General features: G+C 40.4%; 1 protein-coding gene across 5 annotated transcripts in view; it reads left to right on the top strand.

Annotated features, from left to right (window-relative positions):
• grm8a (glutamate receptor, metabotropic 8a) overlaps nucleotides 1–19,574 on the top strand; it is a 254,348-nt gene that overhangs the window by 5,241 nt on the left and 229,533 nt on the right. For 3 of the 5 annotated variants that reach the window (XM_017414877.3, XM_017414878.3, XM_017414880.3), the window contains exon 2: nucleotides 2,937–3,714. In XM_017414877.3, coding sequence (XP_017270366.1) covers nucleotides 3,178–3,714 — 537 coding nt within the window. In that variant the 5' untranslated portion in view covers nucleotides 2,937–3,177. Of the gene's footprint in view, nucleotides 1–2,641; nucleotides 2,749–2,936; nucleotides 3,715–16,213; nucleotides 16,447–19,574 lie in introns of those variants that run through there. The other 2 variants (XM_017414879.3, XM_017414881.3) reach the window with 2 other exon arrangements.

The following is a 19,574-nucleotide window of genomic DNA, read 5'->3' as shown; positions in this document are numbered from 1 at the left end:
GGGATACAGGCTGGCTGGTTTTATCTGTCAGGGGGTACCCATGCCAAAATGATTTATGATGGTCCAATTTAAAAAGGCAGGACTTTAAAATCAAGCATCCAGGTGCCTGAACGGGTCATCAGTTTGGATTTAGAGTAACATCAAAGTTCACAGGTTAGTTGATTTTAAAGACAAGGTTCATATGTTCTGAAGCGACAGCAGATGTGGACACGTTTTCATCCTTTCTGTTAAAGTTTGGGGCTTTTGTTTCCCACTTCCTGATTTCTTGAGATACATGAAAGTGGAAACCCAAAGATGACCAGTTTTACTTCCTGTTTTGTCCAGTTTTCCTACCTGTGACCAATCAACCACTGATTAGACACACCTGTTTTCTGTCTGACGTCACAAACACCTGCTGCTGTCTTTGGGTTTAGCTTGCTACCTTCAGAGTAAAGCCTTCTGGTTTTTTGTGTTCACAGGATCATAAAACTTCTGTTGTTTTCTGCTTTTTTAGCTTTTGTTCTGCCTTTTTGGACATGGACACAGGATCCTTGTGTTTATTGCGCAGCTCAAGCACTGGCAGCCTGTCATTTGGGATTTGGAGTTTGACCTGTGAGGATTGGGCTTCTTCCAACAAATCTTATAAATGTTCTTTTGGATGTAGTCCTCCAGAGTTTAGAGGGGGGTAATACTATTGGATTTTTAGTTTTCTCCAGCTTTTACTGGACTCATACCTCCTGCTATCAGGGAATGCCAGTGCCTGATATGTTTATACTCAGGTGGGTGGTTGTAAAAGTAACGTTCACACAAATTTCAAGGTTTCCCAACACAACCCTGGTGTACTGAGATCTATCCAATTTGCATGCTTGTTGAGTACATAGCTTCATCTGCCAAAGTCTGAGCATGGATTGTAAACAAACTGTCCAACTCGCTGTTAAATTCTGTTTTGTTTGCTTAATCCATGCAGTAAAATGCCCTGCCAACCTCTTGTGTGTAACAAAACCCAGACAATAACCACCCCCCAACCACTTTCCCCATATAAACCACCATCAACACTTAAAATTTTGTCTGGATTAAACAAATTTATAGGTAAATGTGCCATCAGAGAAAGCAGCTTCTCTGTTCTTATTTGTCTATCTATGCATCAAGCCAAATAAGATTCCCTCTGAACCTTCCATTAGTTACAAAAGCACATCTATCTTCCTGTCCCCATCTACCTCTGAGAAGCTCAGTCCCCGAAAGTGTTCCTTAAACATAAGGCCATAACGCTGTCGGTTATTTGAGCTGAGAACTTATTCTCTAAAGAAAGGTATAAGCTAATTAATAGGCTCCTTAAATTATATTTTTTATATGCCAGGTAGCTAAATGACCATTGTGCTTAAGATTGATGGCCTGGTTTTATAAAGATTGTCATAAAAATGTTTTTGATAAACCACCTTCTGTAGGTTCTGATGCTGCTAAATTCAGTTAAATATATGATACAAGTTAAAAATGAGGGTGGGTTAGATTTTTCTTTTGCCTTTAATATCTCGGAAACTCTTAAAAATCCACCTAGAGTGAGTTGTACTCTCCCACTGAAGATTTTGCAATTGCACAATTTTTTTTGCCAGGCTTTGCTTTCGTTTCTTGTCAGTTGCATAAATCTTGTCTATGGGTATTTTGGAACACCTTAAAAAGAGAGAGAGAGAGAGATCCTTGGTTAAAGTGGGACCCTAAGTTAAACTTCCCCCGTTATTTAACGTAATGATGTGACCCCCCCCCCCAGAAGGTTAATCAGTTGTAGATGTAAATTCAGTGATTACTTTCTGCTAGTTTCATTAAAACATGTCCAGTGGTTCATGAGATATTTTGCTAACAAAGCAAACAAACGAGCACACAGGGACATGGGCACAAACATGATTGCATATTCTGTTTTAAGCGACAGGTGATAAATATTAAGTTTAACTCAGGATCTCACCAAAAATGCAAAAAAAAAAAAAAAAAAGAAAAGTTTTCCTTCCCTCTAGTTGTCAAATGTAGGATTAATTATCTCATCTTTAAATATTTATTTAGGGGTTCCAAATGCGCACAAATTGCCTCCTCACACAGTCTGCGTGCACAACATAAAAATCAAGACTCAGAGATCAGGGGAGGCAAATGAGAAAATAAATTCCCAGGGGCCTCGGTTAATGAAAGCATATTAGCATTCCTAGCATGTAGAATAAATCCACCAGTTTGTCATAACCACTTCTCAGTCCTGGCCATAACCAACTTACTGCACCGTCAAACGAAAAGGGCGGCTTCGAGTGCAGCTCAGTGGGCAGAGCGCAACATTACTGACGCCTCGGATGGAGCTGGCTCCTTCCTGCAGACGCAGCGTGTCAACATTTAAACATACTCGTTGGAAAGTGTGAAACCAAACATAAATAAGGTTATCCTGAGCTATAGCAGATGGTAAAGTAACTTTAAAGCTGTTAATGTTAGGAATGAGCAGTTAATATTAACCTGTTGGGTTTGAAGCTGTGTGTGTGTGATGAGTTCATTCAGCTGCGGCAGAAACACACCTGCTCTGTGTCTTTTCACTGCTGCCTCCAATGCCCTCACACATTTCTAGTCTCTCTATCGTCTCAGTCTGCCTCACACTTCCTGCTCTTCATCCCCTTCTTCTCCTGTGTTGACTCTGCAGCAGGTGGTCACGCAAACTAGCCCGAGGAGCTCGCCGCGAGGTCCTCCGCTGTCGTCCTGACAGCTGTTTCTCTTGCTGATCTGCCAAGAGATGAGTGTGTAAAGGTGATTACAAAGCTGAGGCGCTTTGGTATTTTCAAATCAGAGGATTGAATTGATAATTTTGCCAGAGTGTAGGAGCGTGCTGTCGAATGAGTACGTGCGCATATTTTGTACTTTGAGTTGAGCCTTAAAGCCCTGCAGCAGCTTGATGTTCGTACTGACACTAAAACTTCTCTGTCTGTCCTCTACAGGCTCTTCAAAAGATGTGACTTGTGGATTACAAGCTGCACCACCCAACCACAAATCCACATCTTAGCTGCTACATCTCTATTGCACACTTTTCTCTGGATTATGATTTGCTCATGGGGCTCGGCTGTCTCCAAATTTGGAGTTCTTTACCCCTACCTTGTTGACCAGTAAGAAGGTCCATAATTTTTTAAAGCTCTGTTTTCAAAGTATCCACCTCTAAGATCCAAGGTTTTTCAAAATTTAATGAACATGGAGCCTCACTGGAGCTCAGGTTCCCCATCTTCCTCTGTCATCATCCTTCTCCTGGCTCATACCTGGCTTTTTCCTGCCGCCTCCCCTCAACGACTCCCCACAGACCCCCAGGCCGCGCCGGAGTACGCTCACTCCATCCGACTCGACGGCGACATCATACTCGGCGGATTATTTCCCGTTCACTCACGAGGCGACCGCGGCACGCCATGCGGCGAGCTGAAGAAGGAGAAGGGCATCCACCGCTTGGAAGCCATGATGTTTGCCATCGACTTGATCAACAAAGACCCTGAGCTGCTGCCCAACATCACCCTGGGGGCACGGATCTTGGACACCTGCTCCAGGGACACGTACGCGCTGGAGCAGTCCCTGACGTTCGTGCAGGCCTTGATCGAAAGGGACGGCTCAGACGTCCGCTGCGCTAACGGAGATCCTCCGATCTTCACCAAGCCCGATAAAATCGTAGGAGTGATCGGAGCCGCGTCGAGCTCAGTGTCCATCATGGTGGCCAACATCCTGCGCCTCTTTAAGGTAAGATTCAACCACTTTTTAAAATTTCTTTGTAACTTCCCCCTTTTGTCTTTTGTGTTTCTCTGCTGAATGATAGCCAATCCTTACACCAGGGGTGGCCAATCCTGGTCCTCGAGGGCCACTATCCTGCCGGTTTTACTTGTTTCTCTGCTCCAACACACCTGATTTGAATCAATTGGTGATTAACAGGCTTCTGCAGAACATGAAGAGGTAATTTAACCACTGAATCAGGTGTGTTGGAGCAAGGAAACAAGGAAAACCTGCAGGATAGTGGCCCTCGAGGACCAGGATTGGACCTCTGCCTTACACATTCAGGCCCCCTCACACAGTTTAATGAAGGTAGCCATTAAAAGCATTATAGGCACTGTTTCATGCAATGTTTGATTCTACATCAGCTCTTTACACTAAAGCCAGGTTCTGTGTGTGAACGACGCCAGCAGGCCACAGCAGATTAGTCACGTTCTGGAGCCGACCCTCCATGAAGAGGTTCTGGTCTGAATTTTTTTTTTTTTTTTACGTTGTCTGATGTAACTAAAAAGAATATCACTCCTAATGCCTTAACTGTCTTGTTCAGGGTGTGGCCTTTTTCATTTGCTCTCCCTTATGTTAAAAAGGACTTAATAGTATTTTCAGCTTTGCTGGCCATGTGGCTAATATTCTGCAGCTGTACCTACTTATACAAGTTGGATTAGAAAGGTTCTTTATTTTCTTCAGTTGGAAAAACGTGACTGACTTTGGCCAGTAAAGCTGGATCATTTGAAATAACCTGGAACCCTTTCTGTCCTACGTTAACAGCACAGGTTGTCAGATCATTCTGAACTGAGATCTTCTTGTTGTTTGTCTCTTTCATTAGCTTTTTAGGGGTGGGTGACAGGGCAGGAGGTGTTTGTTGTTCAATATGTTTTTACATGTTGTTAATGTTAGTTAACAAACAAACGGTCTCAGTTTCTGCGGCAGTGACACCTCTTCCTTCACCGCTTGGAGGGAAAGATAGCCTGCACGTTTGCCTTTTCCAAGCCCAAAGGGTGATTTTTATCTTGTGTTCAGATGTGTGTGTGTGTGAATGAGAAAGCGATGTGTCAAGATGTGTCAAGTGACACTTGTAAGAAAGTGCTCTGTGTGTGTGTGTGTGTCACCTGCGAGGACACTGCTTTGTTTTCTAGTACATGTGTGGGCCTAATTGAGCATCCTTGTGAGCGCTTCCTGAAGCTCTCACAAATCCAGCCGTTCTTCCTCAGGCGTGTGTGTGTGTGGGTGTGTGTGTGCTCCCATTGTCATCATTAGTCTCACAGAGCTGACGGATGGCTGTATGATTATGAAATATGAGTCCAGTAATGACGCCTGTGGCATTTCACATTTTTATCCCACGCTCACTCTCTCACTGTATTTTCTTTTTTTTTTTCTGGTTTGGCTCGAGAAAATTCCATATGCTACTCATGTGTTTTTGTGTGTGTGTGTGTGTGTTTTAGTACGAGTGCGTGGAACGCACATGTTAACAACCAGCTTTGAATGGAAGATTTGCATATTAAACAACAACAACAACAACAACTAAACATGATTTATTCCAGGATCTGTCACAGCGACAGCACTCGAACAGAGCGCTTTTCTGCCTCTGCGGTGCCTCGCTCTCATTTGCCTAATACGATTTAGAGCCTTGCGTGTGTCTCCGTGCACGTTTATGTGTGTGTGCGTTGGATGCCAGCAGTGTACGTCCAGCTGTAATTTGTGTGTAGGAGGAGTTTTACTGTAACCTTACACTATGTGTGAGATATGTCAACCATTAGCCTCTGGTCGTGTTTTAAGTATGTCACAAAAACTGTATCCTTTTCTGCATCTTTAATGTAAATGATGCACCCTGTTCTGAAAATAGAACTCTCACACACATTCGCAGGAATACATTCCAAAAAAAAAAAAAAAATCACGTCTTTTTAAACTGTGCCAGTCACAGCTAGTCGCCCACTCAACACAAAGAGAGGCCAGGAAGCAAATACAGCAGAGAGTGAGTGTGTGTGTGTGTGTGTCGAGCAGCAGATGAGAGAGATTCAAACAACAGATTGTGTGAAAATTTTTATTTTTTTCCAAGCTTAGCAGCAGAGGGAGCCCCTTGCTGACAGTCTCAGCTGAGAGAAATCAAGTCGAACAACGGTTGTTGATGTTTCTTTTGTAACTCGGTCCTTTCTCGAAGATTAGCGTTCTGCTCTGTGGGATGATACAGAACAGGGAGAAGGGGGTGAGATAAGATACAGGAAGAGGGGAAATGTGGTAATCAGGGGCTTTGCAGCAGCAGATTGTACAGGAAACGCCAAGGGAATTAAAGGCCTAGCATTCCTGGAAGGCATGCATATCGCCCGCCACATTTCATGACAGAGCTTTAAGTCAAGATGGCCGCCACAGCCACATCTTGCAAGTCGTGATTATGCGAAGTATGTGTTGAGGATGACTCCCAGCTACTACCACACCAACTCTGTAAAAGTCACTTGAGTTACAGCCGTTTTTGCACTGGCTGTGGTAGCCATCTTGAATAGGGTTGACTTACGGTCTTTCCCTGCGCTACAAAGGCACTGGGAAGCTGTTCGGCTTGAACTTTATTTCATCCTCAGAATCAGAACCGATGATTCTTCTCTTAGGGCTTCCTAACAAGTCTATTAACAGTGTGGATAATAGAAAACTGGTTAGTGTTTTACTGTAACACTCTATGCTAGAAAACATATCTACTACTTTACTGGCTTTCTCATAAGGCCCCCCACAATTTCTGGTTGGTGCAGAATAATAAAGGGGCACATTTCCATGGACTTTATGACTTGTGTAACAAACTTTATGTCTGATCAGTTCTACAAAATGTGGAAACCTTTTTTAATGTGAATATATCAGGTATCCTGACCAGAATCTTTGTCTGTCAGTGGATAGAAACTGTCCATGGTGCTGAATCTAAGATCTTCATTGTTTTTAACCAGCTAATATGTAAATTTTATGTTGGTGTCTTCTGAGCAGCTGTTTGAGTTTTATGTTCCTTCTGATCAATGGTTTGACTCCATAAGGCATCTTGTATATTTGTTAGACAAGCCACGAGCCAAATTTTACACCCTGGCATAAAATGTATCATTTTCGCTTTCTTTTGGGGTTTGAATTATTGAAGTGAGCTTTAGACAGGACTGCAGCTGGAAAATTACAGCAAGTTTTAAAGCAAATGTGCTTGCTGTCTGTGCTGACTTGCTCAGGTTCTGTGACCCTCTAAACACTAAAATCAGCTGCTGCCGGTTTGTTTGTTTACATGTGAGGCTGTGGGTAGCCTCTAGCTTGGCCCGTGTTCCTTTGGGAGATGCAGGGCAAGTTTCTGGATTGCAAATACAAAAAAAAAAAGTCTTGCTCACAAATGCAATATGATTGTTCTGGCAGGTTTTGTCTTATCAGGATGGTAATATTTACCAAAGTTACAAATTCATTTACTGTAGCTGAGATTACTCTCAACTCTGGACCCATGGATTCTTTTTAGAAGTGTGGCATCGACCCCCATATTCTGTCACATGTTGGGTATAATTTCTCTCTGAACTCTACTTCAAATAGATGTGGCCAACCCTCAAACGTTTTTAATTCTCAGAGTGGTCCAGAGGTCAATCCACTGCTGCGAACTCAGCATGGAAATAAACCGGTCTGTGAGCAGGACCTAACAGTTACAGTTGAAGGAATGCATATCGCCCACCACCTTTCATGCCAGACTGAGATCATCTGATGATGAGGAGTGACGGCATTTTAGCTGTTTTGGTCTAACCTAAAAAATAAAGTTATGCACAATCTTATACAGTGTTGCAAAATTTCCCACTCATTTTGACTATGTGTTGTGAGGGACTCTCAGCTACTACCACACCAAATTTTAGCTCATATCTGCAAAACGGATCAAGTTTTAGCCATTTAGTTGGCCGTGGTGGCCATCATAAATGGGGATAGCTTAAAAAATTTGTGAGCTGTAGAGGTTCACCCAATGATTATTAACTGATACTTCTATTCAAATCTGTCCAGTGGTTTATGAGATATTTTGCTAACAGACGGTCACATGAGAACACACACATACTTGAGCAAAAACATTATCACCTTACGGTGGCAGGTGATAAATATGTGACCATGTCAGTGACGTGCAAGTTGGCTAACTTCTGCGTTCACCTTCTGCCACTCTAAATGGATTCAAGTAAACATTTCAACCTACAGATGTTTCACATTTATAGAGTTCTCACTCAGCATTCACAAACCCACTCTGAACATTTTTGCTCCGATAAATAATTTAGACCAAAATGAGGCGAGGAAACGGGTCCAGCATTTAAGAAAAATCAAAATAAACTCTCCGTGCTGGATTATCTAAAGCCGTCAGGCTCCCGAGGGGTCGCAGATGGTTCCCGAGAGGGTGAGACGGGATTAACAGGGAAAGAAAAGCCTCCAAAAAGCATATTTCTTTAACAAAACTTTCTCGTTTGTTTTTTTTTTTTTTTTTTTCCCTGGACCTGCTTTCTAAATCTCACCTCTGCAGAGCACTGTGACGTAAAAGAGACGAGGAATCGTTCATCTTTATTTTACTTTTGGCTCAATCACGGGAGAGAATTCACAAAGTTATGGGCAATAATTCTGCTCAGCGCGCAAATTCTGTCTAACACAAAGTTTCTCTGAACCGTAACTGACATGGTAAAATGACAGCTTGTGTGATAAATTAATTCATTACTTCAGCCATTTATTTCTCCTTGCCTCACTAAATTAGCTCTTCTAAGAGTTTGAAACTAGTTTTCTTCCTTTCCACATGCCTTTTATTCACTTTGTCTGGTCTAAAACACAAAGTCTGATTATCTTTTTAAAAAGCCACTTGAACTGGATGTGTAAAACTGCAGCTGTTTTAAATTAAAGTGGACTAAAGTATTTTTCATAACAGGTAATTTAATGAATTATCAATAATCTAAATAAATTTCTTTTGCCGTCTCTGAATGAGTGGACACCATTGATTCTGATGACTATTTACAGTAGCCCTGCACTTGTTTCCAGTTCTGCTCCTCCTGTCAACATTCTCCCCCATTATTCTGTCTTTATATTTCATCGTTACCACTCATCTGGAAACTAAAAGCTTTGTATCGATCATGTCTGTACACAGATGGTAACTACAGCTGTATGGATCCTAAACCTGCGCGGGTTTCGGAGACCTCACGTCGAGGCAGATCCTACAGATCACCTGCTGAAGTTTGCTTCGGAAAGCACGAAAGATCAAAAGCGCCAAATCTGCCCGACAAATTGTGTTTCTCTGACAAAAGAAAGGAGGTTTTGCATCAGCGCCGAGGCTAATGGGCTGCCCGCGCGCGGCTTTGTCTGCCGCTGCCAGGAAACCCAACAATGAAGCCACATTTTGCTGCAGTGACACCCGCACGCTGCGTGTCACAGGCTGAAAATGAAATTCAATTCATAAATTGATAAGTGGCGGTTGTCCCCTGGTGAGAGCAAATGGAACGACTTTACCTCAGGGAGTTTGGGAAACGCTCACACACAGATGTATACAGCACACACACACACACACACACACACACACATACACTGATACCCCCCATTCATTCAGCTGCAGTTGATTCTGCTTGAAGCTTTCAAACATGCAAACACACACATGCCCACCCACACACACACTTGAGTTGTTTCTTTTTTTTTTTTTTAAGTAACGGCTTATTGTCTCTGTTTGTTGAAAAGTTGTGTGTTTTCAAGCCAAGGTTGGAGGCAGGAGTCTTTCCCACGCTCTGCCATGCTGACACTGCTGTGAGAGCAGCTGTCCCTCTCTGCACGACATTTCCAAATGTCCAAATGTTGCTTTTAACCCTGAAAATATACGTTCTATATGTTTTTTTACGAGTGTGCATGTGTGTGTGTGTGTGTGAGCGGGGAAGAATTACAGCAGACAAATCCTTCACTTGCTTTTCTAATTTCGCTGCAGCTTCCTGTCCTGTGCAGATATTTACAGCTGCACTGAGCGATTCCTCTGATATATTCATTTCTCTCTTTGCACGATTGCTTTCTGTTTTGTTTGAGGGACATTTTTTTTATTTTGCATTTCCCATTATCGCCCAGGGCTGAATAATCTTTTTGCCCATGTTTGTGTGTCTGTGTGTGTGTTTGTCTGTTAGCAAAACAATTCATGAATCACTGGATGGTTTTGAATGAAACTCTCAGAGAGTAATTATTGAATATAAATCTACAACTGATTAACATTTGAAGTCGATCCAATTAAAGATGGCCACAACAGCTAATCAACCAAACATAGCTATAACTTCATCCATTTTACAGACATTGAGCTAAGGTTTGCTGAGGTAGTAGCTGAAACTCATTACCAACACATACTCTGTGTAGTATTACATTTTGGCATAACTTTGTTTATGAGATTTGATCGAAACTGGTGTCATTTTGTCATTTCTCAGCATGAGGTGCAGGCGACGTGCATTCCTTTAAAGAAATCAAGGCCTTTAATTTTACATGAGCATTATTTTAGTTTCAAGAGGCACTCCAACTCATAAATGTGTGAAGTATTGCTAATAAAATCACACCTTCTGCAATATGCAAATCAGTGGGAGTAAATGTTTGCTTGTGCTGTTGGAACATAACGCAAGCAGGGGGCTGTTTAAAAGCCAAACTGGACCGATTTTTTTATTTTTGGTTAAATAAATTTCAGGCGCATGTGAGTTACAAATCAATTTGGTGCTCAGCTTCAGCAGGATGACAACAGCTGCTTCAAAACGCAATTAACAGAGATTGCTGTAATTTCATTCAGACATAATTCCCCATTCAGGCTCGCTTTTATTCTGAAGGTCAGGCTTAGTTTTGATCTACAGTGTTTTCCTAATCCTGTGCCCCGGTTTCATCGAAATAATGAAAGAACAGGCAGCGGAGGGGAAAAGAGTGTGAAGGGGACTCGAGAATAAATGGAGGATTAGGGTCACTCAAAAGAAAATAAACTGAGCAATATTTATTTATTTAAGTTTTAAGATTAAAGGGTAGAAATTGACAGGAAAAAGGTGTCACTTTTGACAACGAGTGTCTACTTTGATGGAAAAACGATGCAATGCTGTATTTTCAAGACTTACGAGAGGAAGTGAAGCCCTCTATGCTCCTGAACTGGACCGGATTTGTTTAAATCCTTATTAGGCTTTGATTTTTGTATCTGAAGCTTATAGTGACACTTTTGCTGCATTATTGACAAAAATACAACGTGCTGTTTTTGGCTGAAGCATAGATACTTTTACTGTCTGAGTGCGAAGTGTCGTTTGTAAAGCAGAACTCACAGAAATTCTTACAATCCTTCACAATAAGTGTCTCAAACACATACGCTGAGTGCTAACCTCAGAAAACCTTAAAACATCTGAAGTTTATAAAAGTAGTTTATTCTTCAGTAAAACAGAGACTGCAGCCTAGACCACCAGGAAATGGGTTTGAGACTCTTATTGTGAAGGATTGAAGCAGGTTCAGTGAGTTCTGACTGCTTTAAATTAAATATTTTCTCTTCACATTGTGATTTGTTTCTGCCAATAGTTGCACTTCAATCTTTGAACTCACACTTTATCTCAAAGCTTAAAAAACCCCTACCTGCCTCACTTTAGCTTTTTCTTCTGAATGGCTTTAATACTCCGTCGTAATAAAGGCATTACAATAGCAGGGACAAAAAGGAAAAGCTGATGAGTGGAAATAAAGATTGGACAGATGGAAAAAGACTTGAAGGGAAAAGAAACTAAGCAGGGGAGACCGTAGCATCCTCTGGGGTGTAATGATGTGGTGTTGATTTCTTTCATGGAAGCATTAAGAGGGTGACGATAATGAAGCTGCGGAGCGCGCAGAGCAGCAAGCAGAAAGACTCATTAGGACATGAGTGGGTCTTTTCGTGTCGACTCGCGTGAGTTGCAGCGCTGCAAATCATCTGCTGCAGTGAAATATCATGGCGGCTACAGCTGGGCAGGACACGATCATCCAACCTCCGCTAACGAAGGCAGACTTAATGAGCAAACGGTTAATGAAGAGAGACTTAATTGTCTTTTTGAAATTATTTATTGCCTTCATCCGCTGAGTGTTGCCTGGAGATGATTTGTCAACATTAGGCCATGTGTAATGTGCTAAATTGGATTTGTTTGCAGCTGGATGGTGCAATTCTTATGACCTGGGTTCAGAACTAGCAAGCTGAAAACTTTGACTACAGATTTGTCAAACTGTTCCCCTGATGGGTAAAGGTTAAGCACATACTGACAAACGATATACATGCCAAGCACTATGAAGAAGCCTAAATGCAATCCATGCAGATTGTGTTTAAGTTTAAGCAAGTTTAAGTAAAGATGAGTTAAAATTACACAATCGGACAGCCCTTCAAGAAGCCAAATATCATCAATTATCACCAGATGTAATGGTTTTACCCCCTCGCATTACATAAGGGGTTGGGACACCCCTACCTAGGTGTAAACATATTAGGGGTATGACAAAGTGGAAGGGGTGAAGTGGGGCTTAAACAAAATCTAAATCAAAGAATGAAAATTTAAGCAATGAATTAAAAAAAAGGTTTTTTTTGTATTTCAAATGTCAGAGAAAAGTGTCTCAGAGGTGACTCATCACCACACCCCAGTCTCTAAATCTGGTTGATAAGGACCTACATAAACTGACAGAGTATGTCCTAAAACATACAGTACATAAAGTGTATAAAAAAATAAAATAAAATAAAACAGGCAGCACTGGTTTATTCTGCAGAGTGAGTTGTACACAACACAACAAATTAACAGAGCAATCCAGTTTTAGATGAGATAGAAAAGTAATTTAAAGTTTAATTAGGATCTCTGATGAAGAACAAAAGGTCATTAGAAACACGTGTGACGTTATTGTGCGGATGTATTGTATGCGTGTCCTCTTGGCCATGAAGGTGTGCGCCGCCTTTGATCTTAACTGGAAGTGTATGAGTGTCCGGAGAAGGCAGAAAGGGTCGATGCGTGGGTGAATATTTTAAGTGAAAGGGCCAAATTGTTGAGAACGTTAAAGGGGAATGAGATTCTATCTCATTATTCTAACGCATAAGTGAAGTCATTACCCCCCCACCCACCCCCACACACACATACACACGCACACACTCACACAGCCACAGATTTCACACATTATAGGTGGACAGTATAAACCATTAAATGTGTAAATGCTGATTCAGGACTCAAACTGTGGAGATCCTGTTTCTCTTTATTTTGTTCCTGTTTAGAGTTTCTTCTGTCCTTTTTATTGGACCTACTACTTCAGCATACTCTCAGCTATTTCAGCCAGTCAGATTTTGTTCAAATGGTTCTTAGCATTCACACTTCACTTTCTGCAAAATTACAATTTTTTCCTGTTCATAGCCTTTTCTTTTTTTACATTTTTTTTTCCAAGTCAAATGTCTAAAGGTTCAGCTCATCCAGGACATTCCAGCTATGACTTTTGGGTTTTGTAACTTTTATACTTTTCAAAGATGTTTGCTTCCCTGTACAAACACATTAAGATTTGTAATATGTTAAAAAAATTGTTTTTGAAATCTACTTCAGCATACTTGGTCTGTTTCTGTCTTCCTGTTGCTTTTAGCTTGCCTTTAGCTGGTTTTAGCTTGTAGTTTGCTGCTTTTAGTTAGCATTTTGTCACTTTTAGCTAGTGTTTTAATGTTTTTAGTGTTGGTGCTACTTTAAACTGACGTTTTACTACTTTTAGGTTTTAGATTTTATTTTGTTCTAGCTTTTAGCTTGCATTTTGCTTCTTTTAGATTTTGACTACCATATTTTTCCTTTTTATCTTTTGGCTAGTGTCCTGCTTCTTTTAGCTTTAATGCTTCAGTTTCTGTGGTTTTTTTTTTTTTTTTTTAGCAAATGTCTTCAGTCATTCAGCACTCAGCATTCACAGAAAACACAATTCTTCCAGTTACACGTTGGAGACCTTTCATAAAGTTGGACTTTTCAGATTTGCATTCAGCTAATCAACGTTGCTCAATATGACTCACCTAAAAGCATTAATGTTGTTAGCTTCAGTGGGATTTTCTTTTGGCAAAATCCGAACGTCTGGAAGAAACACCTGTTGTGCATAATTTCCCTCCACTTTGATCTGCTCTAACAGTAAAGTCGGACCGCCTGGGGATCAACCAAATTTCTTTTCTGAAACTTCAGTCAGAGAACATCCTGTGGATGCTTTGAGGGTGAAAGGAAATCCATGTGCTCTGGTGGGATCTTGGTTTCCATGTGTTGCCAGTGATAACCACTGAGTCAACACTTGTAGCAACCCTCCACGCCCCCATGATTACTTGTCCAACACCCTGGCACACACTCAGAGGAGAAAGACATTAGTGCCATTTGTCACACCTCCATTTTGGGGGGAAAAAAGCTTGCTGTTGAAAATAGATAAAGAATACATTAACAGAAGCACAAAAAGTGTGGATAATTACAAAGCTAACTTTTTTTATTCTATCTCTTGCTGTCAAAAGGTTTTGTCTGTTGCTGTCGATTACCAAAATATCTCATGCGCCACTGAACGATTTTTAATGAAAAATGTAGAAAGTAATCAACCCGATTCAAGATGGCTGCCACAACCAATTGACATAAAAACACAAAAATGGCTATAACCCGATCAATTTTACAAGTGTTCACATAAAAAATGGTGTGATAGTGGCTGAGAGTTGCTCCAAACTCATAATCTTAGCGTGACATCTTGTGAATTTGCATAAGATGCATAACGCCATTTTGAAGGTTTGACCAAAGCAGTTACAAAACCGTCATTTCTCAACATATTTACCTGAAACTCTGGCACGAAAGGTGGCGGGCGACATGTATTCCTTCTTAGGAATGGTACGGATTTTGTTGTCATTTGTGTTTGCGTTTCCTGTTTTTGACTCTGTTCCCTGATGCTACCCATTTCCAAGCAATTGTGCCCAGTTCCATCAAAAAAATCACCTCAACTTTGGATGAGACTCAACTTTTCATTCCCATGTAAATTTTCAGATGTTACCTCGGTTCCCCGATGAAATAGCTTCAGCATGCATGATTTCACAGCTTGCTCTGGAAGACTGCGTTTTCTGCCCTGGAATGATGCTGCAGTAATGAACTCCCTCGTACGAAACAAATGAACTCGATGGAGGAAATGAGATTGAGGGAAATAGTTTTGTTTTTCCAGAAAATTTCACGAAGGCACCTGTCATGGGTTTAGAATGTCTGCACCAATGGAAAACAGTGATCAGGAGATTAACAAAAAAAAGTGATTTCTTAAAGGAATGCATTTCACCTGCAGCCTTTTAAGCTAGAGTAAGATCATCTTATGTTGAGAAATGGTGGAGTTGGAGATGCTTTGGTAAAACCTTGAAAATAAAATTCAGAGATTTTTTTGTGTGTTTTCTAAATTCTGTTGGCTGTGGCGTCCATCTTGAATTAGTTTGGCTCCAAAAGTCAGTCAGTTGGAGTTGAGCATCCAAAGATTACCTCCTGTAAAATTCATTGAAATCCATCCTGTGGTTGTTGAAATATTTTGTGAAAAGACAGTGTTGACTTCAAATGGTTAACAGCACAATTTAAAACAAAGATCTTTTGCAAGTTGCTAGTGCTTGGAATATGTGTTAGAGAGTAGTCTCAGCTACTACCACACCATATTTTAGACCAATATCAGTGAAGTTGTATCCATTTCTGTATTTTTAAGGTCACCTGGCTGTGGTAAACATCTTGAATCAAGTTGACTCCAAAGGTTATTCAGTTGTAGATCTAATATATCTAATTCAAAACTCTTTTTTTTCCAAAAGAGGGAGGAACACAGAGTGACCTATAAGAGTGGAGGCAGGAGGACACAGATAGACTATATTCTGTGTAGAAGAGGTAACCTGAGGGAGACTGTGGACTGTAAGGTTGTGGCAGCATGGAATGGTGGTGTGTAGGATGAGTGCTGTGGTGATGAAGAGGAGGGACAGAGGGTACATTGGTAGAAGGATGTCAGAGATGCAGCTGCTAGGAAAAAGACCAAAGAGGAGACATATGGATGTTGGAGAGGACATGGAGGTAGTTGGAGTGAGGACACAGGACAGAATTAGATGGAGGAGGATGACTTGTTGTGGCAAACCCCTGTAGAGGGAACAGCCAAAAGAAAAATAAAATGTACAGCTGATAATTATTTCCTGAAAGATTAATTTAAATCAGCTCAATGGTTCATGGGATATTTTGCTAACAGACACACAGAGACGTGGGCAAAACATTATCAGGGCAGATTGGGTGCTAGACATGTCTGCATGCAGTACAGACTTCTCATAAACTGTAAATAATTAGTGCATTTTAAGGGAAAAAATGACAAAACAGATTAGTTTCATATATTTGACATAAAGATCCAATTATGTGTTTTTATTCCGTCTAAGATGCAGATTTTTCCGTTCATTTAATCCTAAAGCAGCGAAACAGCGCCCCCTTGAAAATGACAGTCAAGCAGGTGGTCAGAAGCGGTACTGCATCTTCCAGAGGGGTAGCCAGGTGCAAGTCATTATCCTAATTAGCAAGCGCCAAAGCAAGACTGTCGTCCCACTTTGTACAATGGATTAACAAACAAGTTCTTTTTTAGGCTTATTACAAATATTTTTTTTTTGTTATGGTTGCTCGGGATTACCTAAGATGTTTTTGTTTAACTTTTGACCTGCCATTTACCTGCAATTAAAGCCACGTTTTTCAAGAAAGTGCCAGTAACAGGATGGATGGAAAGAGAAAGTACATCAAAAATGTGAGTCATAAGCTGAGCAGTTTTTATTTATTTATTTTTATCTCTTTAAAGCTAATGTTGTTTATATTTATGCTAACTAGCCTTTGTGTGTAGGTGGTTACAGATATTGATGTTTCTGCTTTGCTTGTCTGAACTCTTATGTTTTGCTGTGGCATTAGCAGAGTAAATGTGGGCAGAGCCTTGAATAATTTAGTGTCTGGGTTGTAAATGAGCCTAAATAGAAGCTCTGCAAGTTGCTTTTGAGAAATGTTCTATCCTTTTTAGTTTGCCTAAAGGAAGAGCGATAGTGTTGTTGCTTGTTTTTGTTTAGTCTTGGCATCACAAGGATGGCTATAACTCAGTTGATTTTAAAGATATTGAGCTAAAATCTTGTGTGGTAGTAGCTGAGAGTGATTCTCAACTTATACTCTGAGCAGTAACGGGTCACACAAGAGCTGTGTTTAAAACTTTGCCATAAACTATTGGAGCCAGCTCTGTTTGTTAGCAAGAAATCTCGTGAATTACTGGATGGATTTTAATGAAACTTTCAGGAAGTAAACATTGGGTGTAGCCCTACAGCTGATTAACTTTTGGAGTTAATCAGTCGGACCTGAGATGATTTAAGAGTTTAAAACTCTGCCATGATAGGCGGTAGATGATACACGTTCTTTCAAATAACGCAAGGCCTATAATTTTCAATATTCTAAAGACGCTTAAGATTGTCACTCAAGTAATGCTGGGCTGGCTTGGTGGAAGTGCTGTGTGAGCACCATATGACAAAGATATGTGAGACATCTCTCAGTTCAGTCGGTATAGCTTTAACTATAGCACTCTATGAACGGTGTGATGTCGAGGTGTGAAAAGTGTTGGCATCCTGGAAATGACCAATGAAAGTGTTTGAAAGTGGAATTCAGATAAATCTGTTGCCTCAAGTGTGTTGTCTTCTGGATGTTAGAGCTTTTGGTGACTGGAGAAAACGCCCCGAGTGTACTGTAAGTTGATCTTTTTTTTCAAAACAGAAATTATGAGTGTTTGCTTGATGGTTAATAGTCCGTTAATGTGGGTGCAAAAGGACTTTATTACTCTTATGGATGCCTCCATGAGTTTGGAATATACACACTATGATAACATGTTCAGCTCTGTGCTGTTGGGCTTCGAGGGTGAAGGTAGTGATCATTCCTCCACCTCAGCAGGAATAAGATGGAGGAAATGTTTCTTTGTTGTTGACACTGTGTTTTAGTTTGGATTACTCAAATTAACAAGCCAAATATCATAAAAAAAACATTGAAGACATTGTTCAGTTTTTGAATTTCAGTTTGATTCTGGATCCTTGTCTTTAAAAACCGACAAAACAGAAAATCAGACGTAAAGCAATAGTTCAGATATTTTAAAGTGTGGTTCTGTGTCATCTAAAACAATTGAATAAACAAAATCAAATCTACAAGGAAAACAGAAAACCAGAGGTGGATGATGTATTTGGCATGAAACATGACGGGTAATATGCATTCCTTTAAGGAATGTTAGACCTTTTAATTTAAAGTTTGAAGTTTGTTTTAGCTGTTTTAGTCAAACCTTGGAAATGTTTCACACAATCTCACATGATATTGCAAGATATCATGTGAATTGTTGGCGCTTGAAGTATGTTTTGGTGACGATGCTCAGCTGCTACCACACCAAAGTTTATCCTAATATTTGTAAAACTGGTTGAGTTATTGTTTTTGTGTTTGCTAAAGTGGATTAGCTGTGGTGGCCATCTTAAATTGGATTGACTCTAAAAGGCAATGAGTTGTAGATATCCTTCCAATGATGATCTTCAGGTTTCATTAAAATCCATCCAGTCTTTCAACAGATATTTTGCTAACACTACAGAAAACAAACAGCAGATATGGGCAAAACACATTATTGCTTTTGCTTTCAGTGGTGGGTGATTAAAACACACACACACAAGCCTTCAGAACCATTCCTCACCCCATGAAAAAGCTGACACAAAAACACTCAGTTTTTATAATTTTTAATATCTTGGATTGAAATAAAAATAGACACAAGGACTTTTATTAAGTCTTTTCTTTCGAGCAGCATTTCTGTTGTTCAGTGTGTTGGAAACGTGAAGTGGAAACAACCATAAATAGCTCAAAGAATTGAAAATGTATCCCAATATACAGTAATTTAATTTTTTAAGTAAATGTGAGTGAAAGTAGGACAGATTTGTGGAGAAAATGAGACTTTGGGACTCTCACTGGGGGTGGGGAGGTGGCGTTGGGAGTTTAAGAAGGAAATGGATTCTTTGAGGAGAGTTTTAATAAGTGACTGCTGCAGCAGAGCTGAAAATCAATGCTAAAAATTGTGTGTATGTTTGATATGAGGCATTAAACATAAGATAGGAGCGTTCATCTCTGAAGCAGTAGTAGGTATAAAACAAGTTGTCAAAACAAAAAACGGGGTGCCGTTCCCCCTTCTCATTTCCTTCATCTTCTCCTTTTGTTATTCAGATTTACTTTCTAATCTGCCTTCACTCCCTCGTGGTGTCATCATAATGTTTCTGTTTTTACTTCTTTTTTTTCCATTTCTTGAAAGAGGATTCTGCAGTTAAAAAAAAAAAAAAGCACAGACGGAAAGGCAGTGAAACGTAAATGTCAGAGGGAAAAGCGCTCAGTTAAAGAGCATCAGGGAACTCTAGGGATGAAGGTGTGTTGAGAGAGGTGTTTTTACATCTTGCAGCAGCGTTACATTAGATCACAGAGCACAGGTGGGAGGAAGGAGGAGAAAAAAAGAGGTTAAGTGTTTGTTTCCACTTCTCTGCTTTCTTGCTCTTGGCGTGCCTCAGTCGATCTCTCTACATCTGCCTCTGAGGCGTTGTCTGCTTCCCATCTCTGTCAGTGCTCCCAACCATGTTGATAGTTTTTTTTATGAAAGAAAGGCGAGAGGATGGGGGGGGGGGAACATGAAAAGAACATTAGCCAAAACCAGGATCCTCTTTAAAAAGAAACTCTTTTAGGGTGGACGTTAACAAGATATGTGGATGCCTGTGTTTTAAAATAGATGTCCTCCTTTGGAGATTAATATAGAGCATTCTAGCTATGACACCATTTTTCTCTTTTGAGCTGTCTTTTAATCAAGATATTCAAACTGCTTGTGTGTCTGCAGATTGC

Source organism: Kryptolebias marmoratus, linkage group LG18 (genome assembly GCF_001649575.2).
Source record: "Kryptolebias marmoratus isolate JLee-2015 linkage group LG18, ASM164957v2, whole genome shotgun sequence".
NCBI lineage: Eukaryota > Metazoa > Chordata > Actinopteri > Cyprinodontiformes > Rivulidae > Kryptolebias > Kryptolebias marmoratus.
The sequence above is the reverse complement of the archived record's forward strand: the minus strand, read 5'-3'. Positions and strand labels throughout refer to the sequence as shown.